At 43.0% G+C, this 18,411-nt stretch overlaps 1 protein-coding gene across 1 annotated transcript in view; it reads right to left on the bottom strand.

The window, feature by feature from the left end:
- LOC117247254 (SH3 and multiple ankyrin repeat domains protein 1-like) overlaps positions 1-18,411 on the bottom strand; it is a 57,051-nt gene that overhangs the window by 8,352 nt on the left and 30,288 nt on the right. Inside the window, exons 7-23 of the mRNA XM_078163700.1 lie at positions 17,362-17,529; positions 17,002-17,043; positions 16,213-16,329; positions 16,028-16,105; positions 15,213-15,279; positions 14,790-14,959; positions 14,503-14,633; positions 12,388-12,527; positions 10,640-10,753; positions 9,990-10,068; positions 4,847-4,929; positions 4,548-4,672; positions 1,748-1,883; positions 1,488-1,568; positions 779-805; positions 628-684; positions 327-448 (exon numbers count right to left, since the gene is read on the bottom strand). Of these exons, the coding sequence (XP_078019826.1) occupies positions 327-448; positions 628-684; positions 779-805; positions 1,488-1,568; positions 1,748-1,883; positions 4,548-4,672; positions 4,847-4,929; positions 9,990-10,068; positions 10,640-10,753; positions 12,388-12,527; positions 14,503-14,633; positions 14,790-14,959; positions 15,213-15,279; positions 16,028-16,105; positions 16,213-16,329; positions 17,002-17,043; positions 17,362-17,529 (1,737 nt within the window). The remainder of the gene's footprint in view (positions 1-326; positions 449-627; positions 685-778; positions 806-1,487; positions 1,569-1,747; positions 1,884-4,547; positions 4,673-4,846; positions 4,930-9,989; positions 10,069-10,639; positions 10,754-12,387; positions 12,528-14,502; positions 14,634-14,789; positions 14,960-15,212; positions 15,280-16,027; positions 16,106-16,212; positions 16,330-17,001; positions 17,044-17,361; positions 17,530-18,411) is intronic.

Below are 18,411 nucleotides of genomic sequence, written 5' to 3'. Positions count from 1 at the left end.
GTGTTTCCCTTATTAGACAGCAATTAACTTTCATATTAGTGATGTACCTAACCTTGCTTGCCTGGTGTACATTTGAATGTCAGATTTTATGAAAGTGCACAGACATCAATGTTAAAGCACCTCTCTAGTGACAAACTCTGCACAGATGCAAGTCAGTATTTTCAAGGTCATACATTTAAAGTGACATAAACATATGAAAAACACATTTTTGGGTGGAAGGGGACTGTAATATTTTGTAGATAAGATGATTAAGTATAAATGCAGCAGGATTTAAATGATGGTGACGACCAAAACAAGGACCATTTCCTTTCAATTCCCAGCAGTACCTCATTGGAGACGTTGGGAACAATACTCTTGCTCCGGTCCCTCTTGCCTCCATGACCCCTCTGGCCCTGGTTGTCTGATGTAATAGTGTGCTGGGCAGCAGCCAAGATTTCATCCAGTTTATCTAAAACAAAGACCGAGCAGGGGCAGGGCAGGAAAAAAAATGTAGAGAGGTAGTGAAAGGGAACATAAAATGAAGGCAGAAACATGAAAAGGAGAATTTCAGTAAGCGTCCTCCCCTCCCCTCAAGGTTTGAAAACACCCTTTTACAGTAGAACAAGAGTGGTGAGAGTGATTTCTTACTTAGTGCCATCTGATAGACTGTCCTCTTCTTATCAGGACCCTGAGAGGACTCGTATTCTGAAAAAGCAGGAGAAAAAAAGAGCATCAAACAGGCTGACTTTTAATTAAAGCTCAGGGGCTGATAGGGGGAATGATTAAGGCTGATATTCACCTGCTTTCTTTTTCCATGGTGAGGCAGCTGTAGCATACATAATTCGGGGAAACAGAAATTAGGTGTGACTAGAACTACTGTGTAGTCATGTGTATTAGGCAGATGAAAGGATGAAATACATACTCAAACACATGTGATGGTGTGAATACAGATGTGATGAGAGGGGTGGTGATGGTGATGGTGATGGTGATGGGGGACGGAAATGATAACGACAGCACACAAATCCATGATTCTCCCACCTTTGTCCACTGTGCGCAGCGCATTTGGTTCAAAAGAAAAAGAAACAAAAAGCAGTTTGTGACTGATGGCACCAGATGAGTATCATTTCACAGCTTGTTTAATTATAACCTCTCTTGTTCATAGGTAATATCAAAGGTGCAAATTAATCAAAAAGCTACTTTCCCATCAAGCTAGTGCTAATGAAAAAAATGAGATCGCACCTGTACTTGACTATTTTTTAAGCTCTCTGCATCAACTTGGTTAATATTTAATGCTGTGTTTCCCTAATGGCACCGTGGCACTGTACCATCATCCTGCAGAGAAGCTGATAACCAGCCTAAAAAGCTATTTCAAATGTGCCCCACAACCCCCCTGCCCCTCAAAAAAAAATGTGAGGGACTAAATCTAATTTAAGTTTTACATGTTCTTTCCAGACCCCCCTCCGTCTTTATTCTCTGCATTCAGCCCTTTGTCCCCTCGATCATCTTACCCATGTCTTCCAGCTCTGATGTCATTGACTTGGAGCGCAGGGCAATGGCAGGAGGAGTCAGTCTTTTAGTCTGCTGCGGGGCTGCCAAGGGAAGCCAGCCAAATGCAGACTTAATGTTTAGTATTCTCGTATAAACATGCAGTCACCAATGACAACCACATTGCAACAGGCTTTAAGGGTGAAGTAAACATGCAATCAGCTTTATCGTCACATCATAAACACAGGATGGAAATGACATATGAGGAAAGTTTGACGCTTACCTCTCTTCCGAGCAGTGTCCTCCAGTTCAGGGTTTCGGGCAACCATAACAACTTTGACCATGAGACTGTTGCCGCCCTGACGGATCATGTTGACCACCTGCCGGTGACCAACCTTCACCACATTTTGGCCGTTCACCTGACAGACACAAAGAAAACAGAATCACTGATGATGTGGCGTATCAACATCCATGAAACCAACACATTTTTGTCAATGAAAGTCTTTTGGTAATCACTGGTGCACTGTGGTAATAGAGCTTCCCCATGTTTGGCATATCTTGTTACAGTTGTTTTAAGAATAAGCCTCAAACACATAATTTTGCAGTGTTTTGGACGAGTGCACCAGCAATTCAGGCAGCGGCTACAGTAAATCACAGTTACAAAGGCTCGGGCAGCCACATAAGTGACTCATATTAGGTTGAATACTAATTAGCAGTATCTCTCAGCTTTAAGAGAGGTTTGACAATCACCATTTTTAGAACTGTGTTTTCAAGGCAACATACGGGAACTTTTAAGGGTACAAAATGGCAAGAAAGTTGCTGCCTGAGCTGCTGGTTTTTTGTTGGTGAGGAGCAGCACTGACAAGGACAACAACCCCTCATCAGCTCTAAATAAAATGCACTACATACACAATATATACTGAGACACAGTATGCAAACTAAAGCCTGGCTATGAAGCAACTGACTATTAGAAACAAACATAAAGCAATGCAGACGATATCTGATGCAAACATAGAGTGGATGAATGTTTTGAACTGTAAAATGATTACAGAGTGCAACTAAAGATTTCTCTTTTATAATATGCATTTGGGTCCATACCTAAGCATTAATATCCATATTAACACCATCTCCACCTGCTCCATCTCCCCTCTCTCCCTCCACTAATTGTTTTGTATATTTCTGTGTGTATTTTGTGTGTCTTTGATTTGTATAGATATTATTTCCTCTTTGTTTGTCGTGGATGTGTTTATTTCCTCCTGATGTATATTCTAAAGGTTATGATATCATAATTGAATGAGTATCATTTTGGGTAATAGTAACAGTTTTTCTCAGGGGGACTTCACCAGAGTGAAAAAATTGTAATCATGATCTTTTCTGAGCGTAGTGATAGTATAGAAATCCCACTTCTGAGCTGCACATATCAGGTTCAGTAACAAGATCAGACAGCTTGGCATGATGTCCTGTGTCATCACACGTCAGATTTCAGAGGCCACACAGCATGTCCATGGTCCAAGAGAAGCTAGTCATGGTATTGACGTGTGAAGTTGATGTTATATAAAAGTCAGACATGCATTTGCAGTAGTAGCAGTTGTCAGAGATTTTTAAAGAACCTACCGCGACAGCCAACATGGTATTTTTATAAAATGATTGTGTTTACCAACCCTGACACTGGCCCTTTGAGGTCCAAGAACCAGCCTGGCTCACCAAGAATCCTCTTGTTTCTCTTGATTAGCAACTCTGTCCCTTTGATCAGTCGAGGAGCTGACTGCATAATGTGTGAGGTCTTAGTAAATCAGGTGCTGAATACACACAGACAGAGGCCGCAAACTCATTAAAAAACGCAGTGCATGATTTGAACAATCCCATTTTCTTAGTAAATGTGGTCCAATGTTTTTTTTATCAAATTGGTATCTAGTACAAGGCTAATGCATTGTAAGGTGTCCCCGTGGTCCCACTCGCACATTTCATTGATCTGTGATGTTTGGATCAGCGCATCTTATAAGTGACTTTGTAATGAAGTGTAGTTTTTTGGTGTACCCACAGCCTGCCTGGTCTCTGTTTTCTTCAATTCATACATTACCTAAAATAAGTTGTGACACTTTTAGGGGAACATGCCCGCACCCGTTGCATTCATCTGTGGAAAAAGCACTAGTTGATTTTAATTTCTTAATCAAAATGTATATTGTGTTTCTTGTCAGTCATCGTACTTGTTGTATAGCTGTCAGTTGAATCATTTGTAGTGTCTGTTTTCCTTTCCTTATAGTTCATAAATTATCATATTTGACGAGTTGGGAATGAGAAATATACACAACTAAACAACAGTGTGGATCCAGAAATGCAAGTTACATCAGTAATGGCTATTTTTCATCTGACTGAGGCTTCTGAATACAGCGTGTTGGACCTCAGATTAATTTTGCTATTAAGTCATGCTTGGTTCAGTTTTTGTGTTGGTGCAAAGTGGCGATGTGCAAGTCATGAATCGACGAAATGAACAACTCTTTGTACTGACTCAGGACTCACAAGTCCTCTTCTCCAATATCTCGTTCACTGACTTGCCCCCTCCAACCTGCTACTAGCTAGTACGAACTGTCAAAATGAGGCAAAACCACGTGTTGCTCACACCATTGTACAACTCCTATGTTAACTATATTTGTAGACATGTATCAAGTTAATTACAATATTAACCTAGCGCTATGAGAAAAGCAACCCATTGGCACTTGATTCAACTTGGTACTTGCTCTCCCTGCCCTGAGCTTAAGTTCTGATTTGGGCTGCGGGAATCACTCACTCAGTCACCTACGAGTTTCATGACACAGTCAGTGACAATCCGTGTCACGCCCCCTGAGAAACAACTTGTTTTACTGTCAGAATTTGATCCATTCAGTCAGCCAGCTTGACCAGTCTCTGGTGCACATGCTCTATGGGCTCTGGCACTGAGGTGGGATTTACCAAGCTCTAGGTAACTGATCTGGTGACTCAAGCAAGTAAAAAAAACACACCCAACTCTGTTTAGTGAGTGACTCATTCAAACCAAGTCAGTAAAGAGAGTCAAATCTCCCATCTCTGTTCCATCTTGTCCTTACCTCAATGAGGAAATCCCCCATTCTGAGGCCCGCCCTCCACGCCACGCCCCCCTCATCGACAGACTCCAGGTACTGCAGCGCGGGGAACGCTGGCGTTGGAGTGAACTCCTCTATGGGAGTCTGAGCTGCAGAGGACAAGGCAAAAAGGATGAGCATGAGTGGACACAGATAACAAGAGCATGGGTTTTTGAAAATGAGGAAGTGATAGAGAGATTAGAAAGAGAGAAAATGAGCATATGAGACAGAGAAATCTACAGATGCAGAAAAATATGAGGTAAATTTGGTAGAGGAGGCCTCACCTTTGGCTCCTCTAAGCACAAAGCCAAAGCCCTCATTGTCTTTCTTCTGTAGGAGCACTGTCTTCTCCTTAATGATGTAGTCACTTAGATAGAGTATAGAGGGAGCAGAGGGTAAGGGGGAAGGGGGATGGAGAGAGAGACAGGGAGAAAGACAGAGAATTGGAAAGGAAGAGAGCTATATGACTTCTATAGCAACAGAAAAGTCTTATTGTCATGCAAATAAAGCATCTTCTGAATGTGGAAAACAGCTATACTGCATCACATTATGAAATCACACTGCAGTAAAAGATAGGTTGGCCTGAGAATGTCATACAAAAAGCGCTGGTGCACAAAAGGGTTGATGGCAGGGATACAGTTAGTGTCACAATGGGTGGAAGTGTATATGAGATGACATTCCATACTATGGCCTCATCCAGCTAGGGCTGACAAGCACTGGGCCGGCGGGAACGGCACACTAGAAAAATGTGCACATACACTTCACTGATAATGGAAACTTCCAAATGCACCTAAATCGCTGCATTAGCTTTTCACTGCCTCTGGCAGCTTTTGCAAGGATACTGTTTCAGTGACTCCAGCACACCACTACCGGTCATACATGACACTTCAAATTATGTACCAGAAGAAGTCGGACAGGCCTCTAATCTTCCTCTACAGACAGCTCCTCATGCTCAAAGGCCACTGCCTCAGACGGCAGAAACAATCACAGACATTGGTGATGCAATCTTATTATGAGACTGTTGGAGTAGTGTAACAGCTGGCCCAGCAAGCTCCTTCATTATACTATTACCATGTCGGGCACTTTTGGCCGAGCTGCTTTACAACTCTTTCTCTAATACAGGACTGTTTAAATGGACTCCACACTGCCACACACAGCCACATCTCAGGACTCATTTCTGGACTTGACTTTCTAACAATGTCAATTCACCCTGGTTCTGTTGGAGAGCCCGGGGCCTGAGCAGAGCTGTATGATTTAAGAGGAATTCCAGATATTTCGTTCCTAGGCAGCTCATTTCTGTGTTAGTTTGTGCTCCTCAGCCTAACTCAAACTGACACGCCAACTGAAATCGAATCAAAGGATTGGATTTCCTAGAAGGGCTGTACTATGAGTGAACAGGACGAGTAGCCTGGTCGAAGAATTGTCTTTATTTATAGTGATAGCTTGACTGCCAAAACAATGCAGTAAAAATGCTCTGGGTATACTCAAGGACACAATTTCCTCTGGGAATACCATTTTTTGTCCCTCCCCTTTTCAAATGGGAAGTCTGGGCGTGTGCATTCACACCTGGACCTTCATGAGAAGTAGCGAATGTAAATGAGATTTTGGGCCCTAAGTTTAACATGTCAGGTGCTGCTTACGCTCAGGCTGCATAGAAATTCTGCAGTTCTTTCTCACTTGAGCCAGCAAACCCAACACTGTGGCACTAAAGTTAACCTCAACTCTGTAACCTAAACACAACCATTTGTTGCCTGACAATCATGTCAGCAGGGCAACTTAGCCATGTAACCACAAAACCCACTACTTCTGATGTAAAACTGCCAACATTTTGATTTGCTTTTAGGTTTTAGGCAGCAAACTTGATTTTTTTTTTTCTATGTCTGGCAGAGGACCCCGTCACTCCAACTTCATTCTGCCTCTGCCACTTCTGAAACACCCATGTGTATACTGCTCCTAAAATAACAATAACAGTAATATTATATTCCACACAGTCTCTTGCAGCACAGACCCGGCAAGGTTTTGTGTATTTAATCCAGCAGTAATAAAGCTGGCTGTGCAATCACAGAGGTACAGCAGAGGCACGAGCGTTGGCCTGCAGGCCCGAGGATCCAGACTTCGACACCAAGTCGTAACTTTAGCACTGAACAGACGATCGCCAGTTTCCCCTACTGAGGTCCATCCCTTGTGTGTTCTCCATCAATGTTACTGTTTCGCCAACGCACAGCCGCCTTCCAGCCATCTGCTCCTCACACCTCATTCCTTTTTCTCTCACCCTGTCCTCCACCATGCTTTCCCTCTCTGAGGATCAAAGTAGCAAAGAGTGGGTGGACGGATCCATTGGGCTCTTCATCCATCCACTTCTACAAGGGGGTAGCTCGGCCTGTGTTGGTCCTCCAGGTGGTTCTAAGTTGTGTTGCTGGCTTGCAGACACACACATGATTTCCTTTATATGTTTCAAGCTATTCAACTTGTCTGTCACCACATTGACCACTAATCCCTGGCCAATTAGGGCCATAAAAAGCGCAAAGTCCCTGGTTAATCCCCGTTGGCTAGTAGGACACACTCTCTCTGAACTGGCTGCAATGAAGCTGTAAGCCTACAAGAGACCAGAGTTATTATGTACCCTCCTGAGTCATCCTCTCTTCTATCCACAATTACTGAGAAAAAGGCAGCTTTTTAACTATTCACCTGCTGAACGTACATGCAGATAGACTGGCTATGTGGGGACAATACCCACACACCACAAGTGAAGCACTTGACGGATGCTAGTGACACACTGTGGATGGAGACGTGGTAGATGGATGAGCAGTACATACATTAATATATGTACAGGAGAGATACTCCCACAGCAATCAAACACTATGACGTATACAGTCATATGTGAAAACCACATATATTTCATTTAGTGCGTACAGTCGCATGCACACACACACACACACACACACACACACACAGACATGCACAGAGAAGACCGGTATCTCAAATTAGGAGCTTGAAAGGAACTGAAAAACCGCACTCTTGCCACTTATTGACTTATTCACTTTCATCCGTCTGTACAGTCTAAATCCTTCACATTTTTAATGATACGCTGGGATACATAAAAATATGGGATGTGACAATCGCGTTTTTAAAGGAACAGGAATAAATGGGAAGTCCTGGTGAATGAAAAATATCTGCTTAAAGAAATCATGACTCAAAGAGAATGAAATACACCCACACTGTCTGACTGAAATGCATCAATATGTGCTCCCTTTCATGCACTAACACACACGCACACAGCGTTCAGAGACACACGGGAAGGAAGACACAGAAATAAACATGCTGCAGAGTCTCCATTCAATAGCCACTTCCGTACCACAGATATTCACAAGCAGAGGAAAAACACAAATTTGAAACACACGCACATATACACGCACGCACACTCAGAGACACACACGCACGCACAGAATACATAGCTTATTAGTCTGTCTTTGAAAAGGCACGGCCTCTCAATAGCATCATCTACCTCTCCCCTCTCTCCATTGTCCTCTCCTCACATCCATAGCCAGCCAATGAATGAGGAAACAGCCGCTACCTGTAAATGAACCACACGCTCCTGTTTCTGGGGCCCAGTGACGGCCACGAAGAAGAGAGGGAGAGAGAGAAATCTCTCTCTCCGCATCCCCCCATTGCCATGTCCCCCCCTCCTCTCTCTCGCGCGCTCTCCACCACCACCACCTCCTCCTCCTCCCTCCTCCCTCCTCCTCCCGGTCTTCCAGCGAGAGCTCAGCCAGAGAGAGCCGCGAGAGTGGAGGAGAGAGAGTGAGAGAGGTGAGGAATGAGAAGGAGAGAGACAGCGTGCTGGTCTGCACCCCGCATACTTAAGACAAGAGAAAGACAATGTAAAAAAGGGAAGAGGGAGAGAGAATACCCCCGATTATCTCAACAGGGAGAGAGTGTGTGGTGTGTGTGCTGGTACATGACAGGAAGAGGGTTTGGTTGCAAAATAGGGGAGATGGAGAGCTGAATTTGCGGGGTGGGGATGCGGGGGATGGGTATAAACGTAAGGCAACACAGTGAGAGAGCGCTTGCATTTGCACATCCACTGACTGGTGTATCACAGATATACTAACAGCTGATTCTCACCCTGGATTCACTCACTCACACTCACACACACACACACATACAATTGCAAACTTTCCTCTCACTCCCCCCTCTCCTGTGAAGCAGAGCTGTCATCACCACACAGGCTAACAAACACTCTTCCTCTCTCCATCTCTCTCTGAAATAGTAATTGACATTCTCCCAAATGCCTAGCTGCAATGAGGGAACATGCTCCGGATCACCTTGCTCTTAATTGAGCACCACTTCACCACGTTGCAGCAAATACGCTTAACCAGCTTAGCACAGGTAATATAACCCCAGTGGCTGCTGTTTCCATTAAGAACACAAGCACAGCTGCATTAAAGTGAATGCCTTCTTTGGATGACAGTGAGAGCAGCTCAGCACAAGGGTAACGTCAGCTACAATGTGTAAGAGGCTGCAAAACCCCGGGGTGGCGACTGGTAAGTCCTTCTCACTAGCCCAGGGATCTAACCAACGCTTGGTGTCTCAGCCTCCTCATGACTCATCAGCAGGATGATGTATATACACGCAAAGACACACACAGGCAGATTCACATCCACACTAACTCTCAAACAAGCATGCAAAGCTTTATAATACACAACTGCAGCTGCCCAGGGCTGAGCTGCAGCTTTAGACAGATGCCATGGAGGAGGAAAAGCAACCCCCCCCCCCCCACACACACACACACACACACTTTTCATTATGGCATTATTGTGTTCAGTGTAAACAAGCAACAACAACAGAGTAGGAGAGGGGGGCATGTGGATGGAGGTATCAAAGAGACAAGTGCATTTGTCTGGTGGAGCCAAAAGGGGCAGAGCTGAAAATGACATGGCTGCTCTTTGTGCTTTCAGCGCTGACGTGTTCGCACAGCAAAACAATAGAGAACGAGCGCTGTTCAGGATCAGCAGAAAGCAGACAGCACACAGGAAGACATGGAAGCAAGTGAGCACATACACACACAGATACACACACAAAAGGACCTCCAGTTACCTGAAAAACAAGAGTGTGTCAACTGTTTCAATCACCTTGACTGGCCTCACAGCCTTACCTCACAGCAATAAACCAGACAGCTTAGTTGCTGCCCACACTCATGTGACAATCCACAGCTAGAACTATATCAGAGGCTGCAGCCAATCACGTTTATAATGAGTCTATCTATTTTCTAAACTGGTTTCCTGTTCAGGGTCACAGGGGGCTGTGGCCTTTCCAAGGACAGCTCAAAATATCACAGGGCAGACAATCACCCTCATATTGACAGTTTTCTAGCAATTTACTTATCGACTGATAGCAGGGTGTGAGGGTTATAGCGACTTTTCTTACCTTGGGCCGTCGGTGCCATCGTAGGCTCCGACAGTGACGTTACGGAAGAGCTTCCTCTTGGCTTTCTCACTGCGCGTCTCTGCAAGACACATGCAGGCAAGACATATGCTTGATTTAAACTCTCATCTTCCGTCATGACACCTTCTCTTGTCTTTCTGTAGAAGTGTTGTGTCTTTAGCGAGGCACACAAATGAATCAAATAAATTTACACCCTGGTTTTTGTGTCTTCTACGTGGCATATGGCCTGCCTGCTGCGTGAACAGTGCAGCTGTGAAAAGAGGAGAAAAGTGAATGCCTGTGCTTTACACGTGTGACTGTCTGCCGCACAAGGGCCTGCTGGTAAACATGAGTGCGACATGTGCTGGGTGTTACAGGGACTTAAAGGATCATTCCAGCCTGAGGGAGTGTGTAACCCATTTTTTTTTCCAGCACGCCCTCTCTACAATCTATGTGCTATTTCTTATCATTGTTATGTGTTTGTTAACTTAATGAAAGTTATCTGAAAACTATCAATAACAAATTACTTTCAATTTATACATGACTGTTTGAAAAGCAAGAATTTTTTCTTGCTTTTCAAACAGTCATGTATAAATTGAAAGGCTACACATTAGTACAATAGTGGGGTAAAGTTTTAACTAGTTTTGTCTCACCTGGTCGATTGTCTTTGCTGAGAGCCGCCACCTCTTCCACGCAGTCTGAAGGAAACCAGCCAGTGCGACCTTTCGCTGTTCCCTCCCAGTATCCCCCCTCTCCTACACTTAACACTGAGACAGACAGATGGACACAGGGGCGTAAATACAGACAGTGTGGGCAGTGCAGTTTTATCAGGCCCCGCAGGGTGGAGGGCCTGTAGAAAGAGCAGGCCCTCGAACAATGTGTTTGATGGAGAACGGGCCCTTGTGAGTGGGTATAATGGTCATTAGCAATATATAACAAAATGACATGTTTATTCTACATTAACTATAACAACTATTATTAAAAAATGTAATAACATGAATTTGGTATTTCTGTCATGCAATTATGAGTGCTGGGTAATATGTACAGTATGCTGATGTTCCAATGTTAATCTCTATTTGATCATGTGATGAGATACAGTAGCTAGTTTAGACACAAAATTTGTCAGAACTGACAAACTGAGCAAATCTGCAAGCTAAGCAAGCAGGTATACCTTTCAAAACTATAAGCAGCAGTCAGAAAACAAAAGAGAGAAAAGAATGGAAGAAGAAGGTCACAAAGCTCCCTAAATTATATTACTTTCATATTACTTTCAAGGACAACCCCTCTCCTGGCAGCAATGCAGCAATTTGGCTGGCATCAGCATTGACACTGCCCTTAGTGGTGTGTCAACAACAAGCAGCAACTTGTGGGGCTGAAAAGTAAAGCCAACGCAGAGGTGCCAAAAACTGCAGTTCCTTGAATGGCCACTTGAGGCTGGCTACAAGAGCGAATCAATCCCCATAGACCCCCATGTTAAAACGGCCAAATCTGCAGCAGAAATTAACACATTGCCAGCCTGGTACAAAAAACAGTCTCTGTCTCTACAGCTAATTTCCTTGTTCATGACAACTGTACGGGATGTGAATTTTTATTTAACTCATCCTTTTAAATACTATTATGACTTACATTTATTCATAATTATGGGCATGGCTGCTTGATTGACAGGCTGTTTGGGGATAGTGTCCTCAATAAGATCCACTTCTCACTCCTTCACAGTTCCAACCCCTAATCATGGTGGCAACGTCCATTATTCTTATAGTCTATGGTCGACCATGCAGCACGTAATGTTAGGCTAGCAAGCTAGTTATAACAGTAAATAACTTTAGTTAAGCTATTGTGTTAGATGTGTTAGGTTCTGATTGCTTTCTCCTTGACAACCTTACACTCCCAATACAATAGCCTATGTAACACACCATGTGTGTGTGTGCCTCATATGTTGTAACTAGCATGCACTGGGGCTTGTTGTAACTACCTCACACCATTGGATAGACAGATAAATAGAGAGCATAATGCATCTATGATCATTAAGGTAGTAAATCCATTGTCACAAACTCTTACTTGCTATCTGTCTTTCCTTCGACCTTCCTTGTTTACCTTAAGCTACCTTTTTTATCATAACATCATACAGTCCTCTGAGGATGGCGAGGAACATATATTGCTTTTTGATGACTGGATGTATCTGATGGTGCTTCTAATTTCTCTTGTTTACCATCTCTTCCCTCATGAACACCTCTTCCTTGCTATTGATGTTTTAGATACAGAAATAATATAACCCACTGTATCAGACTTTATTGCAACGTTACACAAAATGTTCTGCAGTTGAGAACATTTACCTGACAAACAACAATGTGATTAAAATGACGTCAAGGGCAAACTTTTCTCATATTCTCAAAAATCTCACCTTTAACTCTGTCCCCTTTGTTAAGTGAGAGCTCCCTATCTCCGCTGGCAGAGTGTGCACGAGTGGCCACGTACACCCGCCCTGGCACTGCGCTGTACATACGCTTCATCTGACCTCCCCCACTGCCCGCTGAGGTTGCACTACAGAGGGTGAAAGAGAGAGAGAGAGATAACCAAGAGATAAGACGGTGTCGCACACTGTGGAAAAACAAGTGAGACAAAGTGAGACGACATACAGCCTGTCAGGCTACACCAGAGACAGTCAGTAGTTGAGTCATACTAATCAGTCATACTAGCAGTAAGAAATCATGCTGCAATCTTGTATTTACAAACAGCGTCTAGTATTCAGTTCAAATTGTATGTCGGGTATGTAACAATGATAGCAGTTATAACACAGTCAGTGTGCCTCAATTCTGTGCTATAATAATACTCTAAAGTACACACTTTTTTTGGCAAGTAATATACAACAAATTAATGTAATTTCATACACAAGGAATTAGCGTAATGAGCAATGTACTAATAGGAAATAATGTAAAGCATGTAGAGGTGAAGGTCAAGCTGTGACTTCAGGATATTTTCCCTAACTTTAAAATTTAAACGTCACAAACAGCAAGTGCGACACATTTTGTATAACCAAGGATTTTTCAATTTATTTTTAGCCAACATTTTAGACATCCATATTTCATAAGAGATGAGTCCTAATGAGATTTTGTGATCTAAAGCATCTAGCGCCATCATCATCATCTTAAAATTTCATTCCCAATTTGTCCAATACTTTGCTTTATGCAGCTCAGCTATTAACCCAAACCAAGAGGAGAGAGCACATCAGTCCAGTTTTAGCTGCTCTGCACTGGCTTCCTGTAACATTCAGAACTGATGTTAATGTCTTCCTCCTTATATAGAAAGCCTTTAATGGGCTAAGACCAAGCTACATTGCTAACTCCCTAGTTAACAATTTGCCTTTAGGAAAGCTGAAATCATCTGCTGCTGGTTTACTGGAGGTTCCCTGCAACAGCTAAAAAAAAAAATCAAGGATGCAGACTTTGTTAATTACTCCCCAAAGCTATGGAACACTCTATCTACAGATATCAAGGAAGCCAGCTCTCCAAATATTCTCAATAGAAAGCTAAAAACAAATCTCTTCATTCGAGCTATGACTTTCCTGATATAGGTGTGAAACCCTTTAATGCACTTTGTTTTGTACTTAGCACTGCTGAACTTCTTTTAATATGTTGCAATTTAATTTTATGCATTCTATGTATTCCATTTTTTTTTACTTATTTGTATTGTTATTGATATACATTGGGTTTTATTTTGCATCTTATGTTACACATCACATTTATTTTGTTTTCATCCTATTTTTTATCTTATTTTTTACAATTATTTGAGTAGGTAAACCTACTCAAATAATTGTAAAAAATTTTTTCCATCTTGTTTTTCATTAGGGCGGCCTCACAGCAAGAAGGTTCTGGGTTTGAATCTGCGGGCCAGCCAGGGCCCTTCTGTAACTCTGGCTTCCTCTCACAGTCTAAAGACATGCAGGTCAGGTTAAATGGTGGCTCTAAATAGACCATAGGTGTGAATGTGTGTGTGACCGCTTGTCTGTTTCTATGTGTCAGCCCTGGGTGTGCCCCGCCTTTCACCCATATCAGCTAGGATGGGCTGTGGCCCGCCTGCGACCCTAAATAGGGTAAGCGGAGAGTGAATAAATTTAATTACATGCTAAATCGCTAAACTGAAATGGTGAACATGGTAACATGACCATTGAACATGACTAGAACATGACTGCAGACTCTTGTAAAGTATTTATATTTAAGTTGTCTTATGAGCGACTGCACCACCATCTGATATTTATATAACTTTTGTCAGGCTGTGACTTGCCCCTCCGTTTATGTTGCCTTGCAGGACAACAGTGTCCATCCATACTGCACTTAAAATATATGGCATTCTTGTAGTTTAAAATAGGACACAGTATGCAACTTGGACACAAACAGTAATTTTCCTGCGTACAACTGATGGTAACTAGAGATTTAGTGACCCCTGTCAGTTGATGGCCTTAAAGGACCTGGTCAGAGTCAGCCTTACTTCATGCATATTGTCCCTCCACAGTCCTTACCCCTGTCTGCCTCTTGTTGGCCGGTGCCTCTCCTCTGTGTCACTTTGGCCTCCTCTCCCTCTGGACGGGGAGCGAGCACGAGTTCTGGGGCTGCTCGAGCTTCTCATGCCAATGGAGGCCCTGCGCTGGCCCTGCAGAAACACATCAAGTCCCATACAGACAGAGCATCAGAGCTGATCCTGTAACTTACTGTAAATGAAAGATTGAGAAAGCGATGCAACATCAGCAAAGCATATTTAACATCACAAAGATCAGCAGACGAGCAGCCACCTAATGGTCCTCAGTACCTGTCCCGGGTTGGGATTAGTTGCAGCCTTGTTGGGCAGGGCCAGAGGGTCAGACTGGGTCATGGAGTTATCGCTGTTAGCGCGCAGTAGGGGGTGAGAATGAGGGAGAGGCAGAGTGTGGGCGCTCTCTTTTCGCTTGGGTACATACTTTGGCGATTCCAAAAAGGGCACTGAAGATGGGGGTGTGAGGTTTACGGGGTGAGGGGTGACAAGTAAGAAGGGGTAAAAAAGTGAGGAAGGGCAGTGGGGTTTGATGTGACAGGGTGAAATGGAAGGAGAAATTAGGTAGATTGTTAGGGGAAAAGACGGGAAATTGTAAGGGCAAACACATGATAGATTCAGGAAAGAACCCAGAAAAGCAACTGTTGGGAACTGATTGCAACACTTCCTTCTCAGAAGAGACAGTTTGGCTTGAAAGCTTACCTACGTCAGCATCTTTGTGGTTTTTGATGATTTCCCCGAGTTCAAAGTGACCAGACATTATAGCGAGCTGCAAACACAGAAAGCAAAATGAGACATAATTGTTCTAGCTGTTGTAATTATTGATATTTCTTGATTTATTGTGTTGTCTCCATTTTCTGTCTTAGGTGTGACAAAATGGTTTGTCAAAGATACTCTACAAAGGTAATTTCACTTTGAAAACAGGATGAAAGTGCAAGTTTTTCAGGAACAGTGTGTAGGATTCAGTGGCATCTAGTGATGAAGACTGCAGATTGCAACCAGCTAAAACTTCTCCCATTGGGACTCCTTTAGTCTTTTAGTTTTCATTGTTCAGGAGGTTTTTACTGGGAGCTGAATTATTCGCAGAGGTCTCTTCCTCACCAAAATTAATGGACCAGGTGATTTAAGCCAGTAAAAACACTGACTAAAGCAGTTTCACGTTACAAAATCAGTGTTTTTTCCCAACACTATTCATCATGGAGAGGCTGCTAACTATGGCGGGTGACGTAAAAATGCGAAAACACAAATGTTCCTATCTAGGGCTAGTGTTTGATTAGTGCATTCTGGGCTACTGTAGAAACATGGTGGTGCAACATGGCAGACTTTGAGGACAAGGACCTGCCCCCTATGTAGATAGAAATGGCTCATTGTAAGGTAACGAAAACACAGAGATTCTTATTTTCATGTGATTATATACCAAAAAAAAAAACATACTTATCATTTTTTATTCCATTTCTGCCAATATATCCTCCTAAATTCTACACACTGGACCTTTAATTCATAGTTAAACCATGTACCTGAAAAGGGGTCTGACCATGCTTGTTTTTTGCCTCCTTATTTGCTCCCCTGTACAGAAGAACGCGGATACAGCTTTCCTGATCATTAAGAGAGCGAGAGTGATGGGTTAACACCTCTAGAAAAAACAGCAGTACTAATTACAGTAATAATAGTTTCATATATGGGGATCTGTTTCCATACTTGCCTTGTTGTACAGAGCAGAAATGTGAAGTGCAGTGTTCCCTGAGGCATTTTGAGAAGAGGTGTCTGCCCCATAAAACAGCAGATGCTCCAAGTGCTGGGCGAAGCCATTCTGGCAAGCCTTTCGATGTCAAGAGTGTGATAGAGATATCCACAAATTGTCAGTATTATAAAGTATAGGAAGGGATGAGTTGAAGTGAATTTCATATGGGACTTTTTTAGTAGAATAGCATTAGGCATAAAAGGGAAGAAGATGAAAGATATTGCAAAAGAGATACAAAGAGAAAGGGAGATATATGTCTCACATCTTCATTTAGATCTGTAATTACTCTTACAGAAAAACAGGTCAGAGCCAATTACATTGCACCACGGTGGAAAAGAAAGGAAACAAAAATCATTAAAACAACAGAAATGAGCCTTCAGCAGCCTGAGAGGTTCCCTCATGTTTTTTTTCTGCAGGGACTAAAATATCACAAGATACGTACAAAGTAAAGAAAGAAAACACAGAGCACGGCAAAACCAAAATAAAATACCATGACAACCGGCTCGCAGCACAAACGCAAATTTACCAGAATGTCACAGGCATAATGTGGGCAATGCACCCGTATCTACAGTGAGAAAGAGATAGTATCCAGTGCTCTTTCTGAAGTGGACTGAGGAGATTTGATCCAGTGTAAGAAAACTATGTGGTCACCTTCTTTGGTTTATCTATATTTTTGAACATATGACGATTGTCAGTGCCTTTGCTTCTGAAAGGCTGGTGGGGATGATGAGATGGCAGGATGAAGGGTACCTTATGTATTTCTTCCATTCCAAACTCCTCTTCATCCCTGTGCTATGGAAAGAGAGAAGGAGGAGAGGAAAGAGAGAGAGAGAATGTAGAGACGAGTGAGGAGGGTGGAGAAGAGAGGGGTGTGAGAAAACGCTGAGAGAGACTGAGGGCGATGGCACATGACATCAAACAGAGACATTAGACAGGGACGTGTTGGTGCATTGCTGAAGTTTACATGAGAAAAGACAAAGACCAGAGATGCTTAACATGAAAACATGAGAGAAATAATGAAATCACATGGGAATCAATGGATAGATAGTAGATAGATTTGTATTCAGTGAGTTTATTATAAATCTGAAATACTGAACTGTCCACTGGTACCTGATGGGTCTCGTCCCAGCCGTTCTCGTCCCTCGTCCCCAGCCTCGCCCTGTAGTACAGCAAGGTCTCACAGCAGGAGGTGTCGCCCCCTGTCAGTACAGTGTGGTACAGCGGGGTCAGGCCACAGCGGTCTTTGTAGTTTGGAGACGCTCCAAGGGACAAGAGAGCCTGGCAAGGAGAGACAAAAGAATAGTATTACTATTCTAATGTGTGTGGGTGTGCATGTTCTGTCTGCAAAGAGGAATAGACAAGCTGAGACAGAAAGAAAAGAAAGAAAGAAAGAAAGAAAGAAAGAAAGAAAGAAAGAAGGTTATATGGCAGGGCCTTATTTTATTCATGATGCTGCTGCTGATCAATACAATTACATAGTATAAATAGGTGACTGCGTTGTTGAGATAAACATCTTAATGTCTAAATAAATAAAATATATACGTTACATTTGAAGTTTGATTATTTAAAGGAGCTTTAAACGACACCCGGAACATATCTTTGACTCAGAGGCCTGGGGTGGGATTGTCTGCACTCAGCTCTCAACATGGAGGGGGCTGAGCAGGCGCCTAGCAGCTAACAGCGCTAACTCAATAAACAGCACTAATAATGGCTAACACTGTGACAGAGCCAATGGTGTTAACCTTGGAGGAAACCACCTCCGTGACAACACCGTTCCCATATCGACCGTAACCACCGTATGAACGCTGTGCAGGGGAGTGGTGATTAACTAGCCTGTGGGATACACATACAGGGGCTCACATGCACCAACAGGCGCACACCGCAGGACAATCTACCACAGCATCAGATTGAGAAGCTTGGGTTACAACCCACACAGAGGGAGCGTGACTTCATTCTCTGCTCAGGACGCCATTACTCCACTATATCTTCTTCTTCTATCTTGGGTACAGCACCTTTAACATCTGATCTCATACTACTAGATGTAATACATGTTAAAGCTGCATTATGGGTAGACAAAATAATGTATTTCCTGGCAGAAACACTTTAACACAGAGTGATGTTAAGCAGTTGTCACCTGCTTAAAGTGGCTTTGACATGCAG

Source organism: Epinephelus lanceolatus, chromosome 21 (genome assembly GCF_041903045.1).
Source record: "Epinephelus lanceolatus isolate andai-2023 chromosome 21, ASM4190304v1, whole genome shotgun sequence".
Lineage (NCBI taxonomy): Eukaryota > Metazoa > Chordata > Actinopteri > Perciformes > Serranidae > Epinephelus > Epinephelus lanceolatus.
This window is presented reverse-complemented; position numbering and strand designations above follow the sequence as displayed.